The sequence below is a fragment of the Arabidopsis thaliana genome (genome assembly GCF_000001735.4).
Source record: "Arabidopsis thaliana chromosome 1 sequence".
Taxonomy (NCBI): Eukaryota; Viridiplantae; Streptophyta; class Magnoliopsida; order Brassicales; family Brassicaceae; genus Arabidopsis; species Arabidopsis thaliana.
The window spans coordinates 156,199-174,653 of record NC_003070.9 but is presented as its reverse complement, the minus strand read 5'-3'; the positions used below and the strand labels follow the sequence as shown (position 1 = coordinate 174,653).

Genomic DNA, 18,455 nt, shown 5'->3' with positions numbered 1-18,455 from the left:
GACTAAAGATATTAAAATCTGATTTTGGCTCTACTTATACTAATGTCGTATTACAATAACTAAAGTCTCAAACAATATTCTTTAAGCACGCATTGCTGGAAAAATTAATTACAGGGGGGACATAAGATCTCAATAATATAGACTGAAGATATCAACTTTTGGCTATTTGGAGTCGTTACATCTACACTTTCAAACAAAACCAACGAACCCATTGTTTTTTGGGATCCTACGAATCCCTTGTGTAAACAATAATTAAAGACAGTCCTAAACTAATATTCTCTTATCAAGTTTGGAAACATTGTAGCTTTGTGAATATATTATTTTGTCTAAGAAGAACTTTTTGTTTGTAAATAGTTTTTTTTTTTGGATGTGTTTCTCATGAAATGCAGGTAAGAAACATCTAATGAATTAGAAATAGATTATGAATAAAAGAAAATAATTTGTAAAAGAAACACCGAACAAGGAGTTCGTATTCGTATACTAATTGGCCCGCCAACTACCAACACCGACATATGTGCTTTCGGCAGTTTTGATATCATTCCAAAATTTCAATTATTATTTATCAAATTTATTTTCTTGGTAAAAGTTTAATTAATTTCAATTATTTGAATGTCTTAATTCACTGATTACAAATTATATATGTAATATATACATAACAATTTCGTTCGTGGAGTGTTATTATACTCCTTAAGCGAATCTGTATATTTTAAATAAAATTTTGATTTATGCACACGTACATGTTCAATTGAAACGTTTTCCCTAACTATAGATGCCAATAAATAATAAGTTGATTTTTAAAATGTACAAAACAAAAGGTACCGTTTTGTAAAATTTTGCAACCAAAAAGTACAATCGGCCGTTGAAAATCGTGGAACCAAACACTAATTAAAGAGAAGTGTGAATATAATCTAGTGTTTGCGGATTTATATTATAAAATTTGTGTATCACTAAAATGTCAAAGCATGCTTTGACTGGTCAATAAGTCAAATTAACTAACAAACCATGCGAGGCGTAGGTTTGACTTCTTAACATAAATGCTGACTCAGTTTTTCCATTCCGCAGCTGTCGACTAATTGGACACGCTTCTTCCAATCCCTTTCCACTAATCATCCATCAACACGTGACATGCCTACAGTGCACGACTTCACAGTGATCATGTCAAAGTTTTGTTTTTAAGAGAAGAAGATTCACGACTTCACAGTGATCATAGTCCAGTTACAAATTTGAATGGGCTTATGGCCTGTGGCCCATTTAAGTTTGACCTTAATATCCATCAGAAACCCATACCAATACGGGTCATAAGTGCATTGTCCATATAGTGTACCGCAATGCATGGGAGTACTACTACATTCCACCGACGTGCATATGGGGGGACATGGTCGGTCCATTAATCCCTTGCGCATCTTATTCCTTACGCGAATACTTTTCCCTCTTTTAGTTTTGTATAATACTTTCCATTTTTTTGGTATTAAATTTATCGTGTGACTATCTAAAAAGGTATTTAATTATCTAGTTTAGCTATAACTGCAAACAAAATATCTATTTTCATGAATGATATATTTTTGAAATAAAATATTGTTGTCATGTAACGAAAAAATCAAAAATCAAGCAGAAGACACGTATAACCCACGCTTTCACTCTCACTCGTGGAAAACCCTCACACGTACACAAACCATTATAAAATTTAATCCATTTACATCGACCGACTTCATAAGAACATCGTAATCCCATCCGTTTATATATATATTCCAAGTTAAACTTCATATCATACACACAAACCTAAAACACCGAAACAAAAACAAAGAGATTTAAACAAGAAGAGTTATTATGGCGAGCTTGCTAGATAAAGCCAAGGACTTCGTGGCGGATAAACTCACCGCGATCCCTAAACCGGAGGGTTCAGTTACGGACGTTGACCTCAAAGACGTGAACCGTGACTCAGTTGAGTACTTGGCCAAAGTCTCTGTCACCAATCCTTACAGTCATTCGATTCCGATCTGTGAGATCAGTTTCACTTTCCACAGCGCCGGCAGGTAAAACCTACTAACTCCGTCGTTTGGTTCTTTGTTAGATTTTGTAAACAACAGAGATCTAATTATTTGTAAACAGGGAGATTGGAAAGGGGAAGATACCGGACCCGGGTTCTCTGAAAGCTAAGGACATGACGGCTCTTGATATTCCCGTGGTGGTGCCGTATAGTATACTGTTTAACCTGGCTCGAGACGTTGGTGTGGACTGGGACATTGACTACGAGCTCCAAATCGGTCTAACCATCGACCTTCCTGTTGTAGGGGAATTTACTATCCCTATCTCTAGTAAGGGAGAAATCAAACTTCCTACTTTTAAAGATTTCTTCTGATCGACAAAACCTATATATAAGACCACACATCGTTATGATGGTGAATGGTGATGATCGTAATGTAATAAGTTGGGTTTGCTATAACTAATAAAATGTTATTTTGCCATATCATAAGTTTGGACAGATCAGTTCTTTTGGGAAGTTGCATAAGAAACCAAACCAAAATCCAAGGCAAAATCTTATAATTCAATTTGGTTTGATATGAAAACCAAAAGATATGTTCTGTTTTGTTCTGATTTATCGGTTTCCATTTTAATTCTGCTTGGTCTGGTTAACCGGATTTAATTCATTAAGCGCTGAATATTTTCACATCTAAATCATCCAGTTTTGCAAGATTTCCGAATACATAGTTGTCATAAGATGAAATATCTAAAAAACATTGCCGACAAAATAAGATTTTTTTTTAATTTTTGGTTTTGTGATTTGATTCTAATTTGGAAACGTTCCTCCGGTCATTCCCTCTGCCAGCTTGGGAGCTACAACAAGTAACCATAAAAAAGACTTAGAAAAATGACTCTACTCTTGACAACCAACAAAAGAAAACAAGAATCGAAATCAGAAGTATAATTAAGTAACCTGCGTTTGTCAATCTGATGATACGTTTGGTAATACTCATCCGGAGCGATATCGAGAATGAGCGTTTTGAAGTTGCAAAATCCGTAATCAGCGGAGATGTTCTGAAATTAAGTAACAAGGATCAGTGAGAACAAAAGATGATGATCCATTCCTCCTCCACGTGTCCCCCTTTCTCTGCGATGCTTCCACTTGTCCCCCACTTATTCGCTTGCTTAAAACTTTTTGGAAGAAATTAGAATATCCGGTTGGATAAATCAAAACTTGGTTCGGGTGAGATATTCAAATTGGTTTACTGGATTCGCTCCCGTTCGTATGGAATTTCTAATTTCAGTCTGGTTGGTTGGAATTAACTCCGGTTTATCTAAAATTTGCAATGTCAGTCAGTATATGTAAATAAGTTGATAAAGGAAATTTGAGCCTTGGAGGCTTGGACGACCAAGGCCAAAGAGTTAAGAAAAGAAAGAGAAATTTGGAGGTTGCTTTTGCTTCACAAACAAATAAACTTTCGCTAAACTAAATAAATAGTGGATATAAGTAGAAATGTTAAGACATGGAAGTTATGTATCAGTGAGAAGGATCTTCGTCTGGTAAGAAGATCTGAGAGACAAAGTCTTGGAAACGAGAAGAATACATCTTGGGATGGACGGCTGAGATTGTCTTAGAGCTGTGTTGAATTGACTTGTAACAATGTTCAAGGCGTTTTCTCACACCGTAGTCTTGGAAAATGTCTATAATCCCAAGATACAAAATCACATCGTACCATTCTTCTCCTCCTTCTCTGCTCTGTTTTCCCACCACACTCCCTGATTCTCCTCTCCCAACCCGTCGTGCTCGTCCTGGTATCTTCATACCGAAGTTAGTGCTTGAGCTGCACGAAATCCCATTTTTTATAAACCCTAGTTGTGTGTTGGCAGTTTAGATGTGAACACAAGGACATGGAATTCTTAAAATTGGTTACCTGTTTTGGAAGATGTTGGTGAGATTTGTTTTGGAAACAAGGCTTTCATATGGAGAATCAGAAGCGTTGGTTTGTGCTGGACTAGGGCTTATACTTGCTACTGATTGTATATTCACTGAGTTCTCACTATCAACTGAATCTATAAGAATGAAAATGAAGAAGATTCTTATGTTAGGGCACGACAGGAGTTTTCTCTTTATAGTATTTTAGATTAGAAATTGAAGATCATTTAGGGAAGGATTCAAAAAATTACTTCTGCTGGGAGTGCATGAATACATTGTAGAAGATGATCTATCTGGAGAGTTTGAAGCTGTCTTCATAAACTTAGAGCTATTGCTGTCAACAGAGCCTGCAAGATTGACCAGAAAGTGTATGTAGCATTCCATATATTCTTTCTTGGTGGTGGACTACAGTAAAGAGAAGAAGAATTGGTAGGGAGAGGTTTACCTCGTGATGTGAAGCTGTCGTATACCGGGATTAATTCATCAATTGAACCTGCAGGGCAGTTGAGAAATTAATTGAGGGGTTTGATTTATAAGCTATGAACTTGATTATTATCACTAATAAGAATAGTGAGACATGAGATGCTTAAACTCACCATGACACGAGCCTTTCACTTGTAAACCAAGCATTAAGCTGTAATCCATGATGCCTTCATCTTCCAAAAGTTCACAATCTAGCTTCGTTTGCCTGCACAATTGAAAGTTCACATCTAAATCATTCTCTACGACAAGAATCAATATAAGAAGAGAGAGAAAAAGACTGACTTAATGAGACGGTGTCTGGCCAAAGAATCCACATAGAAACAAAAATCAAGGTCGATATCCTTCAATATGGTTTTATCTCTCACTTTGATCTTCTTGTTAGTCCGACCTTGAGATGAACCCTTTAGATCATAGACCTTGTTCATAAAAACATCCGACTGCAGTATGTTTGACATGACGACAAAATATGTCTGCTCACACCAAAAAAAACTTTTTTGTTTTAATAGTTTCTCAGCGAAACATCAGATCAAAGATAAGTTCCATTACATAATTATTACTAGTTTACCTTAACACCTCCAATAGGCTTCACAGAGTGAGCTCCATAATTCTTGGACAACAAGGTTGACCTGTATTTATGGATATGACGGAAGTAACCAGGCAACATCTCTAGTATAACCTACAATATTGAAAAAGATTGATACATAAAAACATGAAACGAGAGATGAGAATATTAAACATATATTTTAGCAAATTAGTAAAAAGGTACCTTGATTTCGGATTTGCGTAGAATCTTAATGAGAAAACGGTCATCTTTGGAAAGAAGAAACATGTTACCAACTTTGCTAGTAGAAAGCTTCCTTAAGGTCTCATCATTACAGATAGACTTCATGTACTCATCATGATTGATATCCTCAAGTTCCTGTATAAGTCTGCAAGAAAAGAACCAACCAAAAGTAAAGAAAAATGAGACAATGAGAAATCCTCAAAGACATACAGAGAGAGAGAGAGGGAAAAGAACCTGAATCCCAAGGGACAATAATCCTTCCATTCGAACTCAGTAATGGTTCCAGGAGGAAGATGTTTTATGTGTTTGGAAGAGTATCGAATCCTGTTTTTCTCAGTGGCTTTCACGTCCTTTGCTGTTATCTCCCGCGTAAACATTTCCAAATTACCCTCTCTCTCTCAACTTCTCCTGATATCAAATCTCATCTATGCCCACATCTTTTAATTTGTATACTCCTATACATTAGAAGAAATAATCCCACATTTTTCAATAAGAAATTGACATAAATCTGCAGATATAGATCCAAAATTTATGGAATTGAGGGACAACATGAAAACGGAGAACCCTAAAAATTGTTCGGCTCAAAACCCTAGAAATCGAACACAATAATTGATCATACCAACACAAATATATCATGATCAAATTCGCATAAGATCCGGTAAACAAAAAATGAGAGGAAGAGGTTGTTACCTGTTCCAGGAGCTGGGTAAACGAGAGAGGAGGAGGAGAAGAAGAAGAGTGCGTTGAATTTTAAAAGAAACAAGAAATTTTAAAAATGAAGAAGAAGAAGAATTCTGTTTTGTTTCTTTATTTGTTTGTGTTGAGAAAAACAATTGTTTTGCCAAATTTGGCCGTCGAAGTTCGCCGCTCGATCCAACTCATTTTCCTCTGTTTTCAAAGACGGGAAAAACCAATTCCCGCGTCTTCTGTTTCATTCATTTCCGTTACTCGTTTTAGTTATTATTATATTACTCACAAGGCCCATAGCTTAAGACAAGGCCCATAAACAAAAACTACCCAATCATGTCTTTAAGTTCAACTTAGCCAAATCTTGACCATGATTCAACAATGCTTATTGAGAAGTTATGCAACCTACAGACTGGCTACAATTTTCCCATTTATTTATTTTCCCCTGAAGTTAAGTTATTGATCGGCCCCAAAAAAAACTTGGCTTGTGGCCCAATAATAGTCAGAGCCGGCTCTGGGAGAAGTGTAGGACGTGCTTCCCTCACGTATTTAAACGTGACGGCGATGACATGCATCATTTACCGACTAGCGACGAGATGATCTTTTTCATTTAGATAGATATCGTTAGATAAAAAAAAAGTAGAGGTCAAACATACGAGCTGTATACTTTCATATATACATGGTGGTCACTATCTTAAACTAAGTCCCGATCCATATATTGTCATCACAAAGACACTTACGTACAGCACAAGAAAGCAAACGGGGATGTAAAACGCTGAGCAGTTTGCATTCCATAAATCCAAACGGCACGCATGTTGTAGTAACGACGTGGGCCCAGTTTCGAATGAATCATATCGATTCTGTCTTTGTTGCTGTTACGTAGAAGAATCAAGTTATATTTTGGTGAAAGAATCTAAAACCCCACACATATAAATCTGTCATTTTTGGAAACTTCTCAAAAAGTTCTAATTCTGAAAACCCTAAAGTGTTTTAGTTAGGGCTAAACATGGATCAAAAGCGGCCAACCATCGCCGGCGATGAAGAAATGGCGGCCGAGAAACCGTTACAACCGGCACTCCAAAAACCACCTGGTTTCCGTGATCAACAGAATCAACCATCAGCTCCGCCTTCTGGGACGGCAACGCTTCCACGTCGCCGTCCGAGGCCTATCCATCCGGCCGATAAGAAAAGGCGGTGTAGTTTCTGCCGCGTTTTCTGCTGCTGCGTTTGTATCTTATTCGCCGTGATTCTCCTCCTCATCCTCATCGCCGTCGCTGTTTTCTTCCTTTGGTACAGCCCGAAACTACCCGTCGTCCGCCTAGCCTCGTTCAAAATCAGCAACTTCAACTTTTCCGACGGAAAATCCGACGACGGATGGTCTTTTTTGTCGGCGGATACAACGTCGGTGCTCGATTTTAGAAACCCTAACGGAAAGCTAACGTTTTATTACGGAGATACTGACGTGGCTGTGATTCTCGGAGAGAAAGACTTTGAGACCAACCTAGAGTCAACGAAAGTCAAAGGCTTTATTGAGAAGCCAGGGAATCGGACGGCTGTGATTGTCCCGACGACGGTGAGGAAACGACAGGTGGATGATCCGACGGCAAAGAGGCTACAGGTAGAGCTGAAGAGTAAGAAGCTGTTGGTGACAGTGACAGCTAAGACGAAGGTAGGATTGGCTGTGGGCAGTCGTAAGATTGTTACTGTGGGCGTTAGTCTCAGATGCGGAGGCGTTATATTACAGACGCTTGACTCAAAAATGGCCCAATGCACCATCAAAATGCTCAAATGGTACGTAGAAACTACCTGGTCGAAATTAGATGATTTGGTCGATAGTAAACTAAATAAATCATATTACAAAAAGGTATTTATATAAAGCGTAACCGTCGTGTAATTAGCAAAATATTAACGAAGCCATTTGATTTGATTGCAGGATCAAATTGCGGTCATGATGCGCCTCAAAGGTTCAAAGACAAACCAAAACCATATAGAGCTAAGAGCTACGTACACGAGGAATTTGTACCTTTTTTATTTAACTTGGGATCAGATATTAATGCAGCCATTGTTCTAGTTTTCATCCACACATTATATACTCCTATATGTTACACATACATGCGTGTGATCATTGTTAGATGGTTTTGTGTTATGTGTCTTTGGCATTTAAAATATACAATTCGTTTTTGCCTTTTTCTTCAAGGATAAAGTTCCAAACTGTACTTCAATGTCTAGTGCTCACAGAAATTTCCAAAAGATAGCAGAATTATCAAATTAATCAAATAACAAAAGTTGTTAATTCAGCTACTTTAACAAGACCATATTATATGATCTTTGTAGGTGGGAGAAGCGGTATCGAAACCAGTAGCGTTAAACGCAACAGCATTTGTTTCATGTACGATATTAATGCTACTTTGGACGTTGCGTCGTTTGTGATTTGTCTCGGAGATGAGAACGCTATCATGCGCGTTTGTTATAAAAAACAAACTTCAGTAAATAAAACAAACAAAGGCTACAATTGCCAAATATAACTTATTATCCGTATGATGTGTCCGTACATCTCAAGTAGAGAATTTCTTTCACAAATCCATTCCTGTGATACGATTTCTTATGAGTACAATAATTTATAATACAAATTCCGAAGGCCTTGTGTACAATTGAAGAGGTGTGAAATGGATCAATTTCGAGAGATAGGAGAGGTATTAGGAAGCATAAGAGCGTTAATGGTGTTCAAGGACAGCATTCAAATCAACCAGCGTCAATGCTCTCTATTACTCGACCTCTTCACCGCAGCCTACGAGTCAATTTCTGTGTCGATGCGATCCAATCTACGCTTCAAAGAGAAGAACACTAAATGGAAGATACTAGAACAGCCCTTAAGGGAGCTTCTATGGGTGGTTAGAGAAGGAGAGGCTTATGTTAGAATGTCTTTAGAGCCTAAACTTGGGTTTTGGGCTAAGGCTATTGTGTTGCATAGCAATAGAGATTGCACAGAGCTTCACATACATAACTTGCTCTCTTGTCTACCGATCATCGTCGAGGCTATTGAGACAGCGAGTGAGGTTTCAGGGTGGGATGAAGAAGAGATGAGCAAGAAGAGGTTGGTGCATTCTAACAAGTATATGAAGCAATGGAATGACTCTCAGATGTTTACCTGGAAGTTTGGGAGAGAGTATTTGGTGACCGAGGATTTCTGCAACCGGTTCGAGAGTGCTTGGACAGAGGACCGTTGGATTCTGATCAAGGAGCTTCAGGAGAAAAAGCAGTCCGGTTCGAGCAAACATGAACGGAAGATGGCTGATTTCCTTTTGAAGCATTTGGGAGATGGAAATGAGAGCCCCAAGCTATTTCCTTCTTCTCTTCTGGATAACACAAAAGATTACCAAGTGAAAAAAAGATTAGGGAATGGAAGTCAGTACAAGGAGATTACCTGGTTAGGCGAGAGCTTTGCGCTTAGGCATTTCTTTGGGGATATTGATGCTTTGCTTCCTCAGATTACTCCATTGCTATCTCTTTCACACCCAAACATTGTATATTACCTCTGCGGATTCACGGATGAGGAGAAGAAAGAGTGTTTCTTGGTCATGGAACTGATGAGGAAAACCCTTGGAATGCACATCAAAGAGGTATGTGGTCCTAGGAAGAAGAACACTCTCTCCCTCCCGGTCGCGGTTGATCTGATGCTTCAGATAGCTTTGGGTATGGAATATCTTCACTCGAAGAGAATATACCACGGAGAGTTGAATCCATCAAACATTCTTGTCAAACCAAGAAGTAACCAATCCGGAGATGGGTATCTGCTTGGGAAGATTTTTGGGTTCGGGTTGAATTCTGTCAAGGGATTCTCTAGTAAAAGTGCTTCTTTGACGAGTCAGAATGAGAATTTTCCATTCATATGGTATTCTCCAGAAGTTCTAGAGGAGCAAGAACAGAGTGGAACTGCAGGAAGCCTTAAGTATAGTGATAAATCTGACGTGTATAGCTTTGGGATGGTTAGCTTTGAGCTTCTGACAGGTAAAGTACCATTTGAAGATAGCCACCTGCAAGGAGATAAGATGAGTAGAAACATTAGGGCCGGGGAGAGACCGCTTTTTCCATTTAATTCACCAAAGTTCATAACAAACCTGACAAAACGATGCTGGCATGCTGATCCCAATCAGCGTCCAACTTTCTCATCGATAAGCAGAATTCTCCGGTATATCAAACGGTTTCTAGCTTTGAACCCGGAATGTTACAGTAGTAGCCAACAAGACCCGTCCATTGCGCCTACTGTGGATTACTGCGAGATCGAGACAAAGCTATTGCAGAAGCTTTCTTGGGAATCTACAGAGCTAACCAAAGTTTCACAGGTTCCTTTTCAAATGTTTGCATATAGGGTTGTGGAACGGGCAAAAACGTGTGAAAAGGATAATCTCCGGGAACCATCGGAATCAGGAAGTGAATGGGCTTCGTGTAGCGAGGATGAGGGTGGGGCAGGATCAGATGAGCAGTTGTCATATGCCAAGGAAAGAAGATTGTCATGCTCCTCAAATGATGTTGGTATGAGCAAGAAGCAGGTTTCAAATCTTCTGAAAAGAGCTTCTAGCCTGAAACCAATTCAAAAACCAGGTGAGATTATCATCAGCCAATATATATATATATATATAGGCTCCCTAACAAATATGAACTTGGTTACTTGTACTAATTTTTTTGTTTTGTGTCACTAGCCTTTGGATTCTGTTCAGGGACAACTCCGAGAGGACGATCAAGGCATCCGCCACTAAGCCCTTGTGGTGGGCAAAGCATGAGAGCAAACTCTGAGAGTCAGCTGATATTGATAAGCCCAAGGATACGACGATCAAACTCTGGACATGCCTCTGACTCTGAGCTTTCCTAGTCTGCAGGGAAAAAGAATAGGTTCATAATAGCAAGTTCAAAATGCTGTACAAGTCAAAAGACATACTAACTCGTATGTGGTGACACACACTCCACTACATATCTATCGAAAACGATAAAATTCTTCTTTATTCAAAGTTTCCTACAGATACTACTAGGCTCGTATATTGTTCAGGCTAGTGACTGATTGATTCAGTAGCTACTAGCTACAATATTATCTTAAAGGAAACAAATCATATGAGGCAAAATTATGTGCCTAGACTGTAGAGGCTCAACGCTGAAGTGAAGTAAACTAGGCCTGCTCCACTATTTCTACAATCTATCAAACACCATCAAATTACACTAATCAAATTTTGGGCTTCGAATGTGGATAAAAACATCAAAAATAAGGAACCTTGACTAATCTGCCTGAAAATTACCTTAACAAAAAAGGGGAACAGCGATTCCGCCGGGGACTAGAGACATGGCGTGGTTCGGAGCTTTGGCTCTGTCTCTCGTCAATTTCAATATCTCCGCCACCGCCGACTCCGTCACATCCATCCTCCGACGCTTTTATTATGTCATTGATTGTGATATGACCAAAAAGTCCCCACTCTAGTTTTAGATGAATGAAGCTATGATTTCTTTTTTTTTTTTGGTGATAAGTACGTTATTATGATTTTAATACCAACAGATTTGTCAAATATAACATTATAAGCAAGTGGAGTAAACAAACTAAGCAGCTGATTTGTACAAAAAATACTTTACAGCTATAACATTTGTCATTGTCACCCTAATATAAAATACAATTCCAACAACTAAAATACATCTCTAAACTTTTTAAAGATGATGATGATGAAAAGAATTCAAGTTATGAGCACGTCTGGGAACATGGCACACCATCTATTTTGACAAGATAATATTATACAATACATGTATAAAATACGTACACATTCATCGTTATAAACTAAACCCACCATGGCCATGATGAATAGTGTGTGTAGTTCAAGGTATTGTTGGTTTTGGAGCAGCGAGACACAAATATATCAAAGACCTAATTTGGTACTTTAACTTTCACCTTTCAAATGCAGTTAAATTCGAATCGATCCAACCAATTCATTAGTTACTACTATTTTTATTTTGTTGCATTATTTTTGGTCGTCACGTTATCTCTTGGTCAACTTGACCTGGTAAGACTCATAGTTTCTAGATATGTCAAAATTCTTAAACTCCATTGTCGATCTAATTGTTCCTAGTTGGTAGATTCCCGGGAAAACGAAGCAAGAAAAGTAGAGCTATTGTTCGAAGTCTTTTGATTATTTAAATAAATTCCTCTGAAATTTTCACAAAACTCCTTTAATATTAAAAAATGGCTGCGTCAAAGAGACTAAAAGCTTGATTCTCACCGGAGACGAAGAAATTGCCCAAAAAATATTCATAATACTGACGCCGGAATCACTCTTCTTCGAGGTGCGTTTGATTTTCCTATATCTCTCTGTCTTGTCTTTCCCGTTTTGGATGCTGTGCAATCATGGAAACTCTTGAACTAGTCTCTAGGAAAATTTTAAGATTTGCTCTACCATGTTACTATTCGCGGATTGGAGAAGATTCGATTAGAGAATTTGTTGATAATTTCGGATTTTGTTTGAATTCAAGGATTATTATTTCTGTTGCAGTTTAAACAAGCAAAACCCTAGAAGCTGGTCTTCGTCGGAGAATTTTTGTTTTTTTTTTCCGATGAGGACAAGCGGTGACGTTTATGGAGCAGATACTGGTTCCTCAAGAAGTGATGAAGACAGAGGCTTTAAGGAGGATCTCAATGAATCCGCTACTAGCCCGATGAGAAATCGCCTAGACGATTCGAATTCACGACCTGGTTCTCAGAGATTCGTCAAGAGCTCGAGAAAGGAGGAAGAGACTGATTCAGATTCTTCTTCTTCTAAGAACACAACCACCAGAAACAACCCAATTCAGTACACTGATAAACAACAAGCCGAGCTTTTGAGAAAGCTTGATTCTATTAAAGATCATCTTCTCCGTGGTGGAGGTAATAATGCTACTGTTGTTGATCAGCCACCAATGGGTTTCCATGCCCATCATGGACCTCCTCCTTCTTATTACAATCCATACCCTGAGCCATTTCCTTATGGAATGTATCCTACCGCGAGTAACCAACCTCATGTTCCAGCTTATAGAGACCCTTATGGATTCCCAGTGCATAGGATACCTCAAAACTTTTATCAAGGACCAAGTCATTACCCTAATCAGATGCCGCCTCGTCCACCCTATCCTCAAGGACAGTATGTAGACATTGGCTCTGATATACTTGAGTCACAGTTACAGGACCCTAGATTCTTTCCGGGTACGCCAAGTAGGTATGGTGATGTCCCATTTAGCCCGGCTTTGCACCACGGTGAGAAAGTTGGACCCTTTAGTCCACATGGTGGTGTTCACACGAGGTGGCCTAGTGAAATTGATTCTGAAATGGGTGGTGCTTTTGCTCGTGGGTATGTTCAACAAGCTGTGTCTGATACTGATTCACGTCGTTGCCATCCTCTAGCAGGCGGTGCGCCTTTTATTGCTTGTCACAGTTGCTTTGAGCTGCTATATGTGCCTAAGAAGAAGCTTCTTGGTCAGGAAAGGCAACAAAAGATGCAATGTGGTGCTTGTTCTGAGGTTATCACGTTCAGAGTTGTTGATAAGAAGCTTGTTTTCTCATCTTCTGCCCTGGGGGAAACTACGAACCGGGTTTCTGTAGAGGTTGAAGATAGAAGCTCACCAATCCCTGTGGTAGATGATTATCCACTCAATGATGAAGAACCAAGAATACACCAGGAAACGAAAATTGTCCATGCTGTATCGCCTAGTGATCACTCAAACGATGAAGACAGGTCAAGCATTTCTAGTGAGCCGCGGAAACAGGTCGTCAAGTCTGTTCGCAGCAGAGCCCAAGGCGCGAAGGTTCCTCCTCCTCCTCCTCCGGAAAAGTCCAATCTTCTTGAGCTCTTTGAGTATTCTAATGTAAACCGAGCTGCAATCACTTACGGAATGGCGCAGTTAGGGTACTATAAGCAAGAATCATACACGAAACAAGACTCCCTGAAATCAGAATCAGTAGCTACTGAGACAGATGTTTCTTATAATGAGTACTATACTAACACCGAGGAGTCTGAAGATTCAAGGATCTCAAAAGCCAGCAAAGAAGGGAGACGACCAAGAAACCGAAAGCAGAGTAGTGAGCACAGTTTCGCAGAGGTCACAAATAATATCAGTTCTAACGACCAAAACAACGAGCAGCTAGAGGTTTGGGTGAATGGGTATCTGATACCAGAAGATCTGGTTATTAGCGCTGAGAAACAAGCTGGGCCAGTTCAAGCTGGCAAATACTGGTATGTTTGGGGTTACGTTTTGATAAATCTACGTCAAAAGAATTGATCAGTCGTTCAAGAAACCATCTTTATGTTATGATTCTGACCAGGTATGATTACCGTGCTGGATTCTGGGGAGTGATGGGAAACCCTTGTCTCGGTATAATACCAGTAAGAACTTTCACATCTCTTCTATATTGCTTTGAATTCCAGTACACTGTTTCATAATTCTTTGTATTGATTGGTACTTGATGAGGAAATGGGAAACAATTGTTGGTTGATGCAGCCATTTATAGAGGAGTTTAGTCGACCAATGCCGGATAACTGCGGTGCAGGAAACACGAGTGTGTTTGTAAACGGAAGAGAGCTTCACGAGAGAGACCTAGAGTTACTATCAAGTAGAGGTCTTCCTCGAGGCAAGAACCGTTCTTACATCATTGATATAGCAGGAAGAGTTCTTGATGGAGACTCTGGTGAAGAACTTAAGAGTCTTGGCAGATTAGCTCCAACGTAAGCACAACACAATTCCATGTAATCAAATTTTTACATCAATCATTTAGTTGATTCTGAAATTTTATGGTTGAAAATTGAATCAGGGTTGACAAGGTGAAGCATGGATTTGGCATGAGGGTTCCAAGATCATTAGTCTCGTGAAGCTTCGTCAGCTTTGTTTTGACCTCTCTGATTTGTAAATTATTCTTTGTGATTGATATATAACACATCTTTGCTTATATTCTGACCCAAAACTTATTTGCTATTCTGTTTTTGGGTTTAGTTTCTTTTTTGGGGGTTCTCTTACAATGTTCCATTCTTTCTCTTACTTTTTTTTTTTTTGTCTAAGAGATAAACCGTATGGTTTTATATCTTGTGATCTGGTTTATGTAAATTGATCATTTTTTATTGTGGATAACCTGTTGCCTGTTGGGAAATAAAATAATATTTGTTTGATTTTGTGACAAAAGATAAATGTATATATTTATAGATCTGTCCAGGCTGTGTGTACTTGTTAAATCGTTTTCAAGAAAGAAAACACACTGGTATGGTAGATCCAAAATCAACTTCAAGTAAGATGGGTCCACGTAGCAAATATTTAAAGCCCATGGAATAATTTATTCACAATGGGCCTCGTGGTCGTGGTGTACCCTACTCCATATAAAAAAACAGAGTCGATAATCTAGTCTGTCTAAAACGACTAATTCATGTCTAAAGATTAGTTTATGTTTTAAATCACCGAGAACTAATTCTACCGTCTAGATAGAACGATTTTTTTTTTTTCTCTAGATAGAACGTTTAAAACAAAATTAGCATGAAAATTACCACGGTTATCAGAAGACAAAATATATTTTTTCGTCTAATTAGATGTGTAAAGCATAAACTAGATACTAATTTATATACTCACAAGTAGTTTTAGTTACAAGTTTCAACCATTAAATCTAAGTGCGAGGTCTCTGTCTTTAGTTGAAAAAAGAGAGAGAGAACAAGTCTCTATCTTTGCTCCTGATAAGTGATAATTAATCAATAAATACTGTAGGACCATCCTTATCGAGTTTCGTTTGATAGACACTACAAATACAAACTAATCACCTAATTTCCATAAATGTAGAGATTACTGTAATCCTGTCTACGTTGGAAATAATTAATGGTACCATGTCACCCGTAATAGCAATGGCTTAATCATGTTTAAAGAGACAACAAGTACACGATTCGCGCTTTACAGTTGTATAATTGTAACTTTAAAAACAATTATGGATGCCTAATCATTAGATTATTTTCTTCTTCTGAATATCTCTCCACAAATTAAATGAAGCCACGACCGACATAAACAAAGTGGAAACAATTACAGTAATTCAAACACATGCAAACAAAAAAACTCGAGTTAATTATTACTAACATGTTTTAGTACTTCTGAGAAAAAAAGAAAAAAACAGGATCCGCTGTGTCTTTTTTATAATGATGAAGTTCCTCGCTTTCAACGCCAACCAAAAACCTCCAGAAAGCTAATTAGGGAAACATTTGAAAAAACTCAGTGATCTGCTCTTCTCTCTAATTGCAATGGATTCATTGAGATTAATATCTAAGAGCATCAAGATTGAAGGAACCCCATTTGGTTCCTCTCACCAACGCAATCAAATTTTCCTCAAATCCGTCGCTTTCTTCCTTTTGATCGGTCTCGCTTACCGTTTTCTCATCACTAATTCCACCGTCTCTCCGGTTCCCACCGTTCGATCCTCGCCGGAATCTCTCCCGCCGGATCCTTCAGGTCTCACTGCCATCACTCAAACTTCAGCCTCTGTCGATTCCCCAGCAAACATCACAACCATTGCTTCACAGAATGGTAAGAGATCATCTTTTTCCGATCATCACTACTTTAGTCTCAAATTCAATAGAGTAAGACCCAAGCAACGTGAGGAAATTGGGTTTTGAGAAGAAATTCTTATTTTGGATTTGTGCTCACCAAGTGTTTGAACAATTGTAGTTTCAACCAAGTGTGATATCTTTATCGGGAATTGGGTACCAGACCCATCAGGGCCAATCTACACCAATGTCTCTTGCCGTCATATCCAAGATTACCAAAATTGCTTGAAAAACGGAAGGCCAGATGTGAATTACCTTCGATGGAGATGGCAACCTCGCGATTGCGATCTCCCGAGGTTTAACCCTGAGCAATTCCTTGACAATATGAGGAACAAATGGTTGGCTTTTATCGGTGATTCCATCTCTCGTAACCATGTCCAATCCCTCCTCTGCATTCTCTCTCAGGTACAACAACAGTTTCTCTAATTTCATTTCTCTGTATAGCAGCAGCCTTAAATCTACTTGCCCTTGTTTTAGGTAGAAGAAGTAGAAGATATCTTCCATGACAAGGAATACAAATCAAGGATCTGGAGATTCCCTTCTTACAACTTCACACTCTCTGTCATTTGGTCTCCTTTCCTTGTAAAAGCTGAAACCTTTGAGAACGGAGTTCCTTTCTCAGACATTCGAGTACACCTCGACAAGCTAGACCAGAAATGGACTGATCAGTACATCAATTTCGACTACGTTGTCATCTCCGGTGGAAAATGGTTCCTCAAAACAACAATCTTCCATGAAAACAACACCGTAACCGGATGCCATTACTGCCAAGGGAAGAACAATATGACCGAACTCGGTTATCTATACTCGTACCGAAAGGTTCTTCATTTGGTTTTAGACTTTGTCGCTGAACCGAACCATAAAGCTCAGGTTCTCTTCAGAACAACAACACCTGATCATTTCGAGAATGGAGAGTGGGACTCTGGTGGTTTCTGTAACCGAACAATGCCGTTTACGGAAGGCAGCGAAGGAGAGATGAAGAGCGAGGATGTATCGATGCGTGATATCGAGCTTGAAGAGTTCTATAAGACTACTACTACACAACAAGAAGGTTCCAATTCAAACATTGTATTACTTGACACAACTTCAATGTCGCTTCTCCGACCAGATGGACATCCGGGACCGTACCGGTATCCAAATCCTTTCGCTGGGCTGAAGAACAAGGAGCTGAATCAGGTTCAGAACGATTGTCTTCATTGGTGCTTACCCGGTCCGATTGATTCATGGAATGATCTAATGGTCGAGGTGATGCTTAACCGGGAACGGCAAAGACGAGAATAGCCTCTCGACTTCACGTGCTGTTGTTTTCTAATTAGTTTGTTTGTTTGCTCGTAAAAAAGCCCATTTATTATTGGACCTTCCGTGGGTCCAAATACAAGCACTGTCGTTTTTTGATGTGGGAATGAAACGCCGTGTCGTTTTACTTCCTCAGCCAACGTTAACATTCAGGAAAAATGGGCCACGGAACCAAATGTTTAAACATTAATAACGATGCAAAAGTTTCCAAAACTTGTAAATCGGCCATCATTCAGATCTGCATAACAATGGCCTATAAAATTATTGAGCCGCCTCTCATGACGTAGGCCATTTAGTTGTTACTATCACATTCAACACGTATTGGTATTTCAATTTGGTGGTACCTACCATTTCACAGTGAGCGTTACTTCCTCCTCTCCATCTTCGGTAATTGAATGACACTTATAGTTATAGCTTATTATTCGTCTATTTCTTCTGGCAAAAGTCAACTATCAGTATACATCATATTAATTCAGCTTCATCAACAATGACATTTTTATCTATCACTTATAAAAGGAAAAAATAAACAAATATAGATATGATTTGCCCTTTTTCTTTTCTTGTCGTCATTCGATCATCTTAATTCAACCTCACGATCTGCGATATACTAAAAACAATATATTGCTTGTCTATTTTCTTATTTCATTTATCTAGCTCCAATCAAAGTATTGCCGACAAACCCATACACTCCACAGTCCACACAAAACCAAACGGATCAATGAATGAAACAAAACAAAAT

At 38.8% G+C, this 18,455-nt stretch overlaps 6 protein-coding genes and 1 long non-coding RNA gene across 10 annotated transcripts; 5 read left to right on the top strand and 2 right to left on the bottom strand.

Annotated features, from left to right (window-relative positions):
• The first annotated feature begins 1,705 nt into the window (after positions 1 to 1,705).
• Positions 1,706 to 3,129, top strand: LEA14 (Late embryogenesis abundant protein). The gene is made up of 2 exons (NM_100029.6): positions 1,706 to 2,033; positions 2,110 to 3,129. Exons 1-2 carry the CDS (start codon positions 1,828 to 1,830, stop codon positions 2,357 to 2,359), a joined length of 456 nt encoding a protein of 151 aa, NP_171654.1. The 5' UTR covers positions 1,706 to 1,827; the 3' UTR covers positions 2,360 to 3,129.
• Positions 3,130 to 3,267: 138 nt separating this feature from the next.
• Positions 3,268 to 6,095, bottom strand: PIPK11 (Phosphatidylinositol-4-phosphate 5-kinase, core). Its single transcript, NM_100028.3, has 10 exons — positions 5,853 to 6,095; positions 5,397 to 5,617; positions 5,145 to 5,307; positions 4,944 to 5,054; positions 4,661 to 4,848; positions 4,492 to 4,583; positions 4,341 to 4,388; positions 4,147 to 4,242; positions 3,894 to 4,032; positions 3,268 to 3,803 (listed from the first exon to the last, which is right to left on the bottom strand). Exons 2-10 carry the CDS (start codon positions 5,537 to 5,539, stop codon positions 3,500 to 3,502), a joined length of 1,284 nt encoding a protein of 427 aa, NP_171653.2. The 5' UTR covers positions 5,540 to 5,617; positions 5,853 to 6,095; the 3' UTR covers positions 3,268 to 3,499.
• A 470-nt stretch (positions 6,096 to 6,565) lies between these two features.
• AT1G01453 (late embryogenesis abundant hydroxyproline-rich glycoprotein family protein) lies at positions 6,566 to 8,065 on the top strand. 2 transcript variants are annotated; one of them, NM_001123735.2, is made up of 2 exons: positions 6,566 to 7,640; positions 7,783 to 8,065. In NM_001123735.2, the coding sequence occupies exons 1-2, from the start codon at positions 6,856 to 6,858 to the stop codon at positions 7,799 to 7,801; spliced, it is 804 nt and encodes a 267-aa protein (NP_001117207.1). In that variant the 5' UTR covers positions 6,566 to 6,855; the 3' UTR covers positions 7,802 to 8,065. The 2 variants fall into 2 exon arrangements, with proteins under 2 accessions (NP_001117207.1, NP_001117208.1); NM_001123736.1 differs by having other exon boundaries at positions 6,812 to 8,036.
• Positions 8,066 to 8,300: 235 nt separating this feature from the next.
• On the bottom strand, positions 8,301 to 11,376 carry AT1G01448. 3 transcript variants are annotated; one of them, NR_138616.1, is made up of 6 exons: positions 11,138 to 11,376; positions 10,551 to 10,720; positions 9,968 to 10,429; positions 9,274 to 9,883; positions 8,998 to 9,205; positions 8,301 to 8,885 (listed from the first exon to the last, which is right to left on the bottom strand). It is a non-coding gene; the product is annotated as an other RNA (long non-coding RNA). The 3 variants fall into 3 exon arrangements; NR_138617.1 differs by having other exon boundaries at positions 8,347 to 8,671; positions 11,138 to 11,352; NR_138615.1 differs by having other exon boundaries at positions 8,301 to 9,205.
• On the top strand, positions 9,137 to 10,549 carry AT1G01450 (Protein kinase superfamily protein; the record flags this gene model as incomplete). Its single annotated transcript, NM_100027.1, has 1 exon — positions 9,137 to 10,549. The coding sequence occupies one exon, from the start codon at positions 9,137 to 9,139 to the stop codon at positions 10,547 to 10,549; it is 1,413 nt and encodes a 470-aa protein (NP_171652.1).
• A 324-nt stretch (positions 11,377 to 11,700) lies between the features above and the next one.
• Positions 11,701 to 15,026, top strand: AT1G01440 (hypothetical protein (DUF3133)). The gene is made up of 5 exons (NM_100026.3): positions 11,701 to 12,167; positions 12,374 to 14,086; positions 14,176 to 14,236; positions 14,352 to 14,575; positions 14,662 to 15,026. Exons 2-5 carry the CDS (start codon positions 12,435 to 12,437, stop codon positions 14,717 to 14,719), a joined length of 1,995 nt encoding a protein of 664 aa, NP_171651.1. The 5' UTR covers positions 11,701 to 12,167; positions 12,374 to 12,434; the 3' UTR covers positions 14,720 to 15,026.
• Positions 15,027 to 15,830: 804 nt separating this feature from the next.
• Positions 15,831 to 18,177, top strand: TBL25 (TRICHOME BIREFRINGENCE-LIKE 25). Its single transcript, NM_100025.3, has 3 exons — positions 15,831 to 16,400; positions 16,542 to 16,825; positions 16,898 to 18,177. Exons 1-3 carry the CDS (start codon positions 16,118 to 16,120, stop codon positions 17,699 to 17,701), a joined length of 1,371 nt encoding a protein of 456 aa, NP_171650.2. The 5' UTR covers positions 15,831 to 16,117; the 3' UTR covers positions 17,702 to 18,177.
• The last annotated feature ends 278 nt before the right edge of the window (positions 18,178 to 18,455 follow it).

Bases quoted from the DNA above. Each gene is read 5' to 3' on its own strand.
- LEA14 (NM_100029.6), top strand. From the start codon at position 1,828: ATGGCGAGCTTGCTAGATAAAGCCAAGGACTTCGTGGCGGATAAACTC. The intron at 2,034-2,109 runs GTAAAACCTACT...ATTTGTAAACAG, and splicing joins ACTTTCCACAGCGCCGGCAG to GGAGATTGGAAAGGGGAAGA.
- PIPK11 (NM_100028.3), bottom strand. From the start codon at position 5,539: ATGTTTACGCGGGAGATAACAGCAAAGGACGTGAAAGCCACTGAGAAA. The intron at 5,055-5,144 runs GTACCTTTTTAC...TCAATATTGTAG, and splicing joins TACGCAAATCCGAAATCAAG to GTTATACTAGAGATGTTGCC. The intron at 4,849-4,943 runs GTAAACTAGTAA...TGGTGTGAGCAG, and splicing joins AGCCTATTGGAGGTGTTAAG to ACATATTTTGTCGTCATGTC.
- AT1G01453 (NM_001123736.1), top strand. From the start codon at position 6,856: ATGGATCAAAAGCGGCCAACCATCGCCGGCGATGAAGAAATGGCGGCC.
- AT1G01440 (NM_100026.3), top strand. From the start codon at position 12,435: ATGAGGACAAGCGGTGACGTTTATGGAGCAGATACTGGTTCCTCAAGA. The intron at 14,087-14,175 runs GTATGTTTGGGG...GATTCTGACCAG, and splicing joins GTTCAAGCTGGCAAATACTG to GTATGATTACCGTGCTGGAT. The intron at 14,576-14,661 runs GTAAGCACAACA...AAATTGAATCAG, and splicing joins CTTGGCAGATTAGCTCCAAC to GGTTGACAAGGTGAAGCATG.
- TBL25 (NM_100025.3), top strand. From the start codon at position 16,118: ATGGATTCATTGAGATTAATATCTAAGAGCATCAAGATTGAAGGAACC. The intron at 16,401-16,541 runs GTAAGAGATCAT...GAACAATTGTAG, and splicing joins AACCATTGCTTCACAGAATG to TTTCAACCAAGTGTGATATC. The intron at 16,826-16,897 runs GTACAACAACAG...CCCTTGTTTTAG, and splicing joins TCCTCTGCATTCTCTCTCAG to GTAGAAGAAGTAGAAGATAT.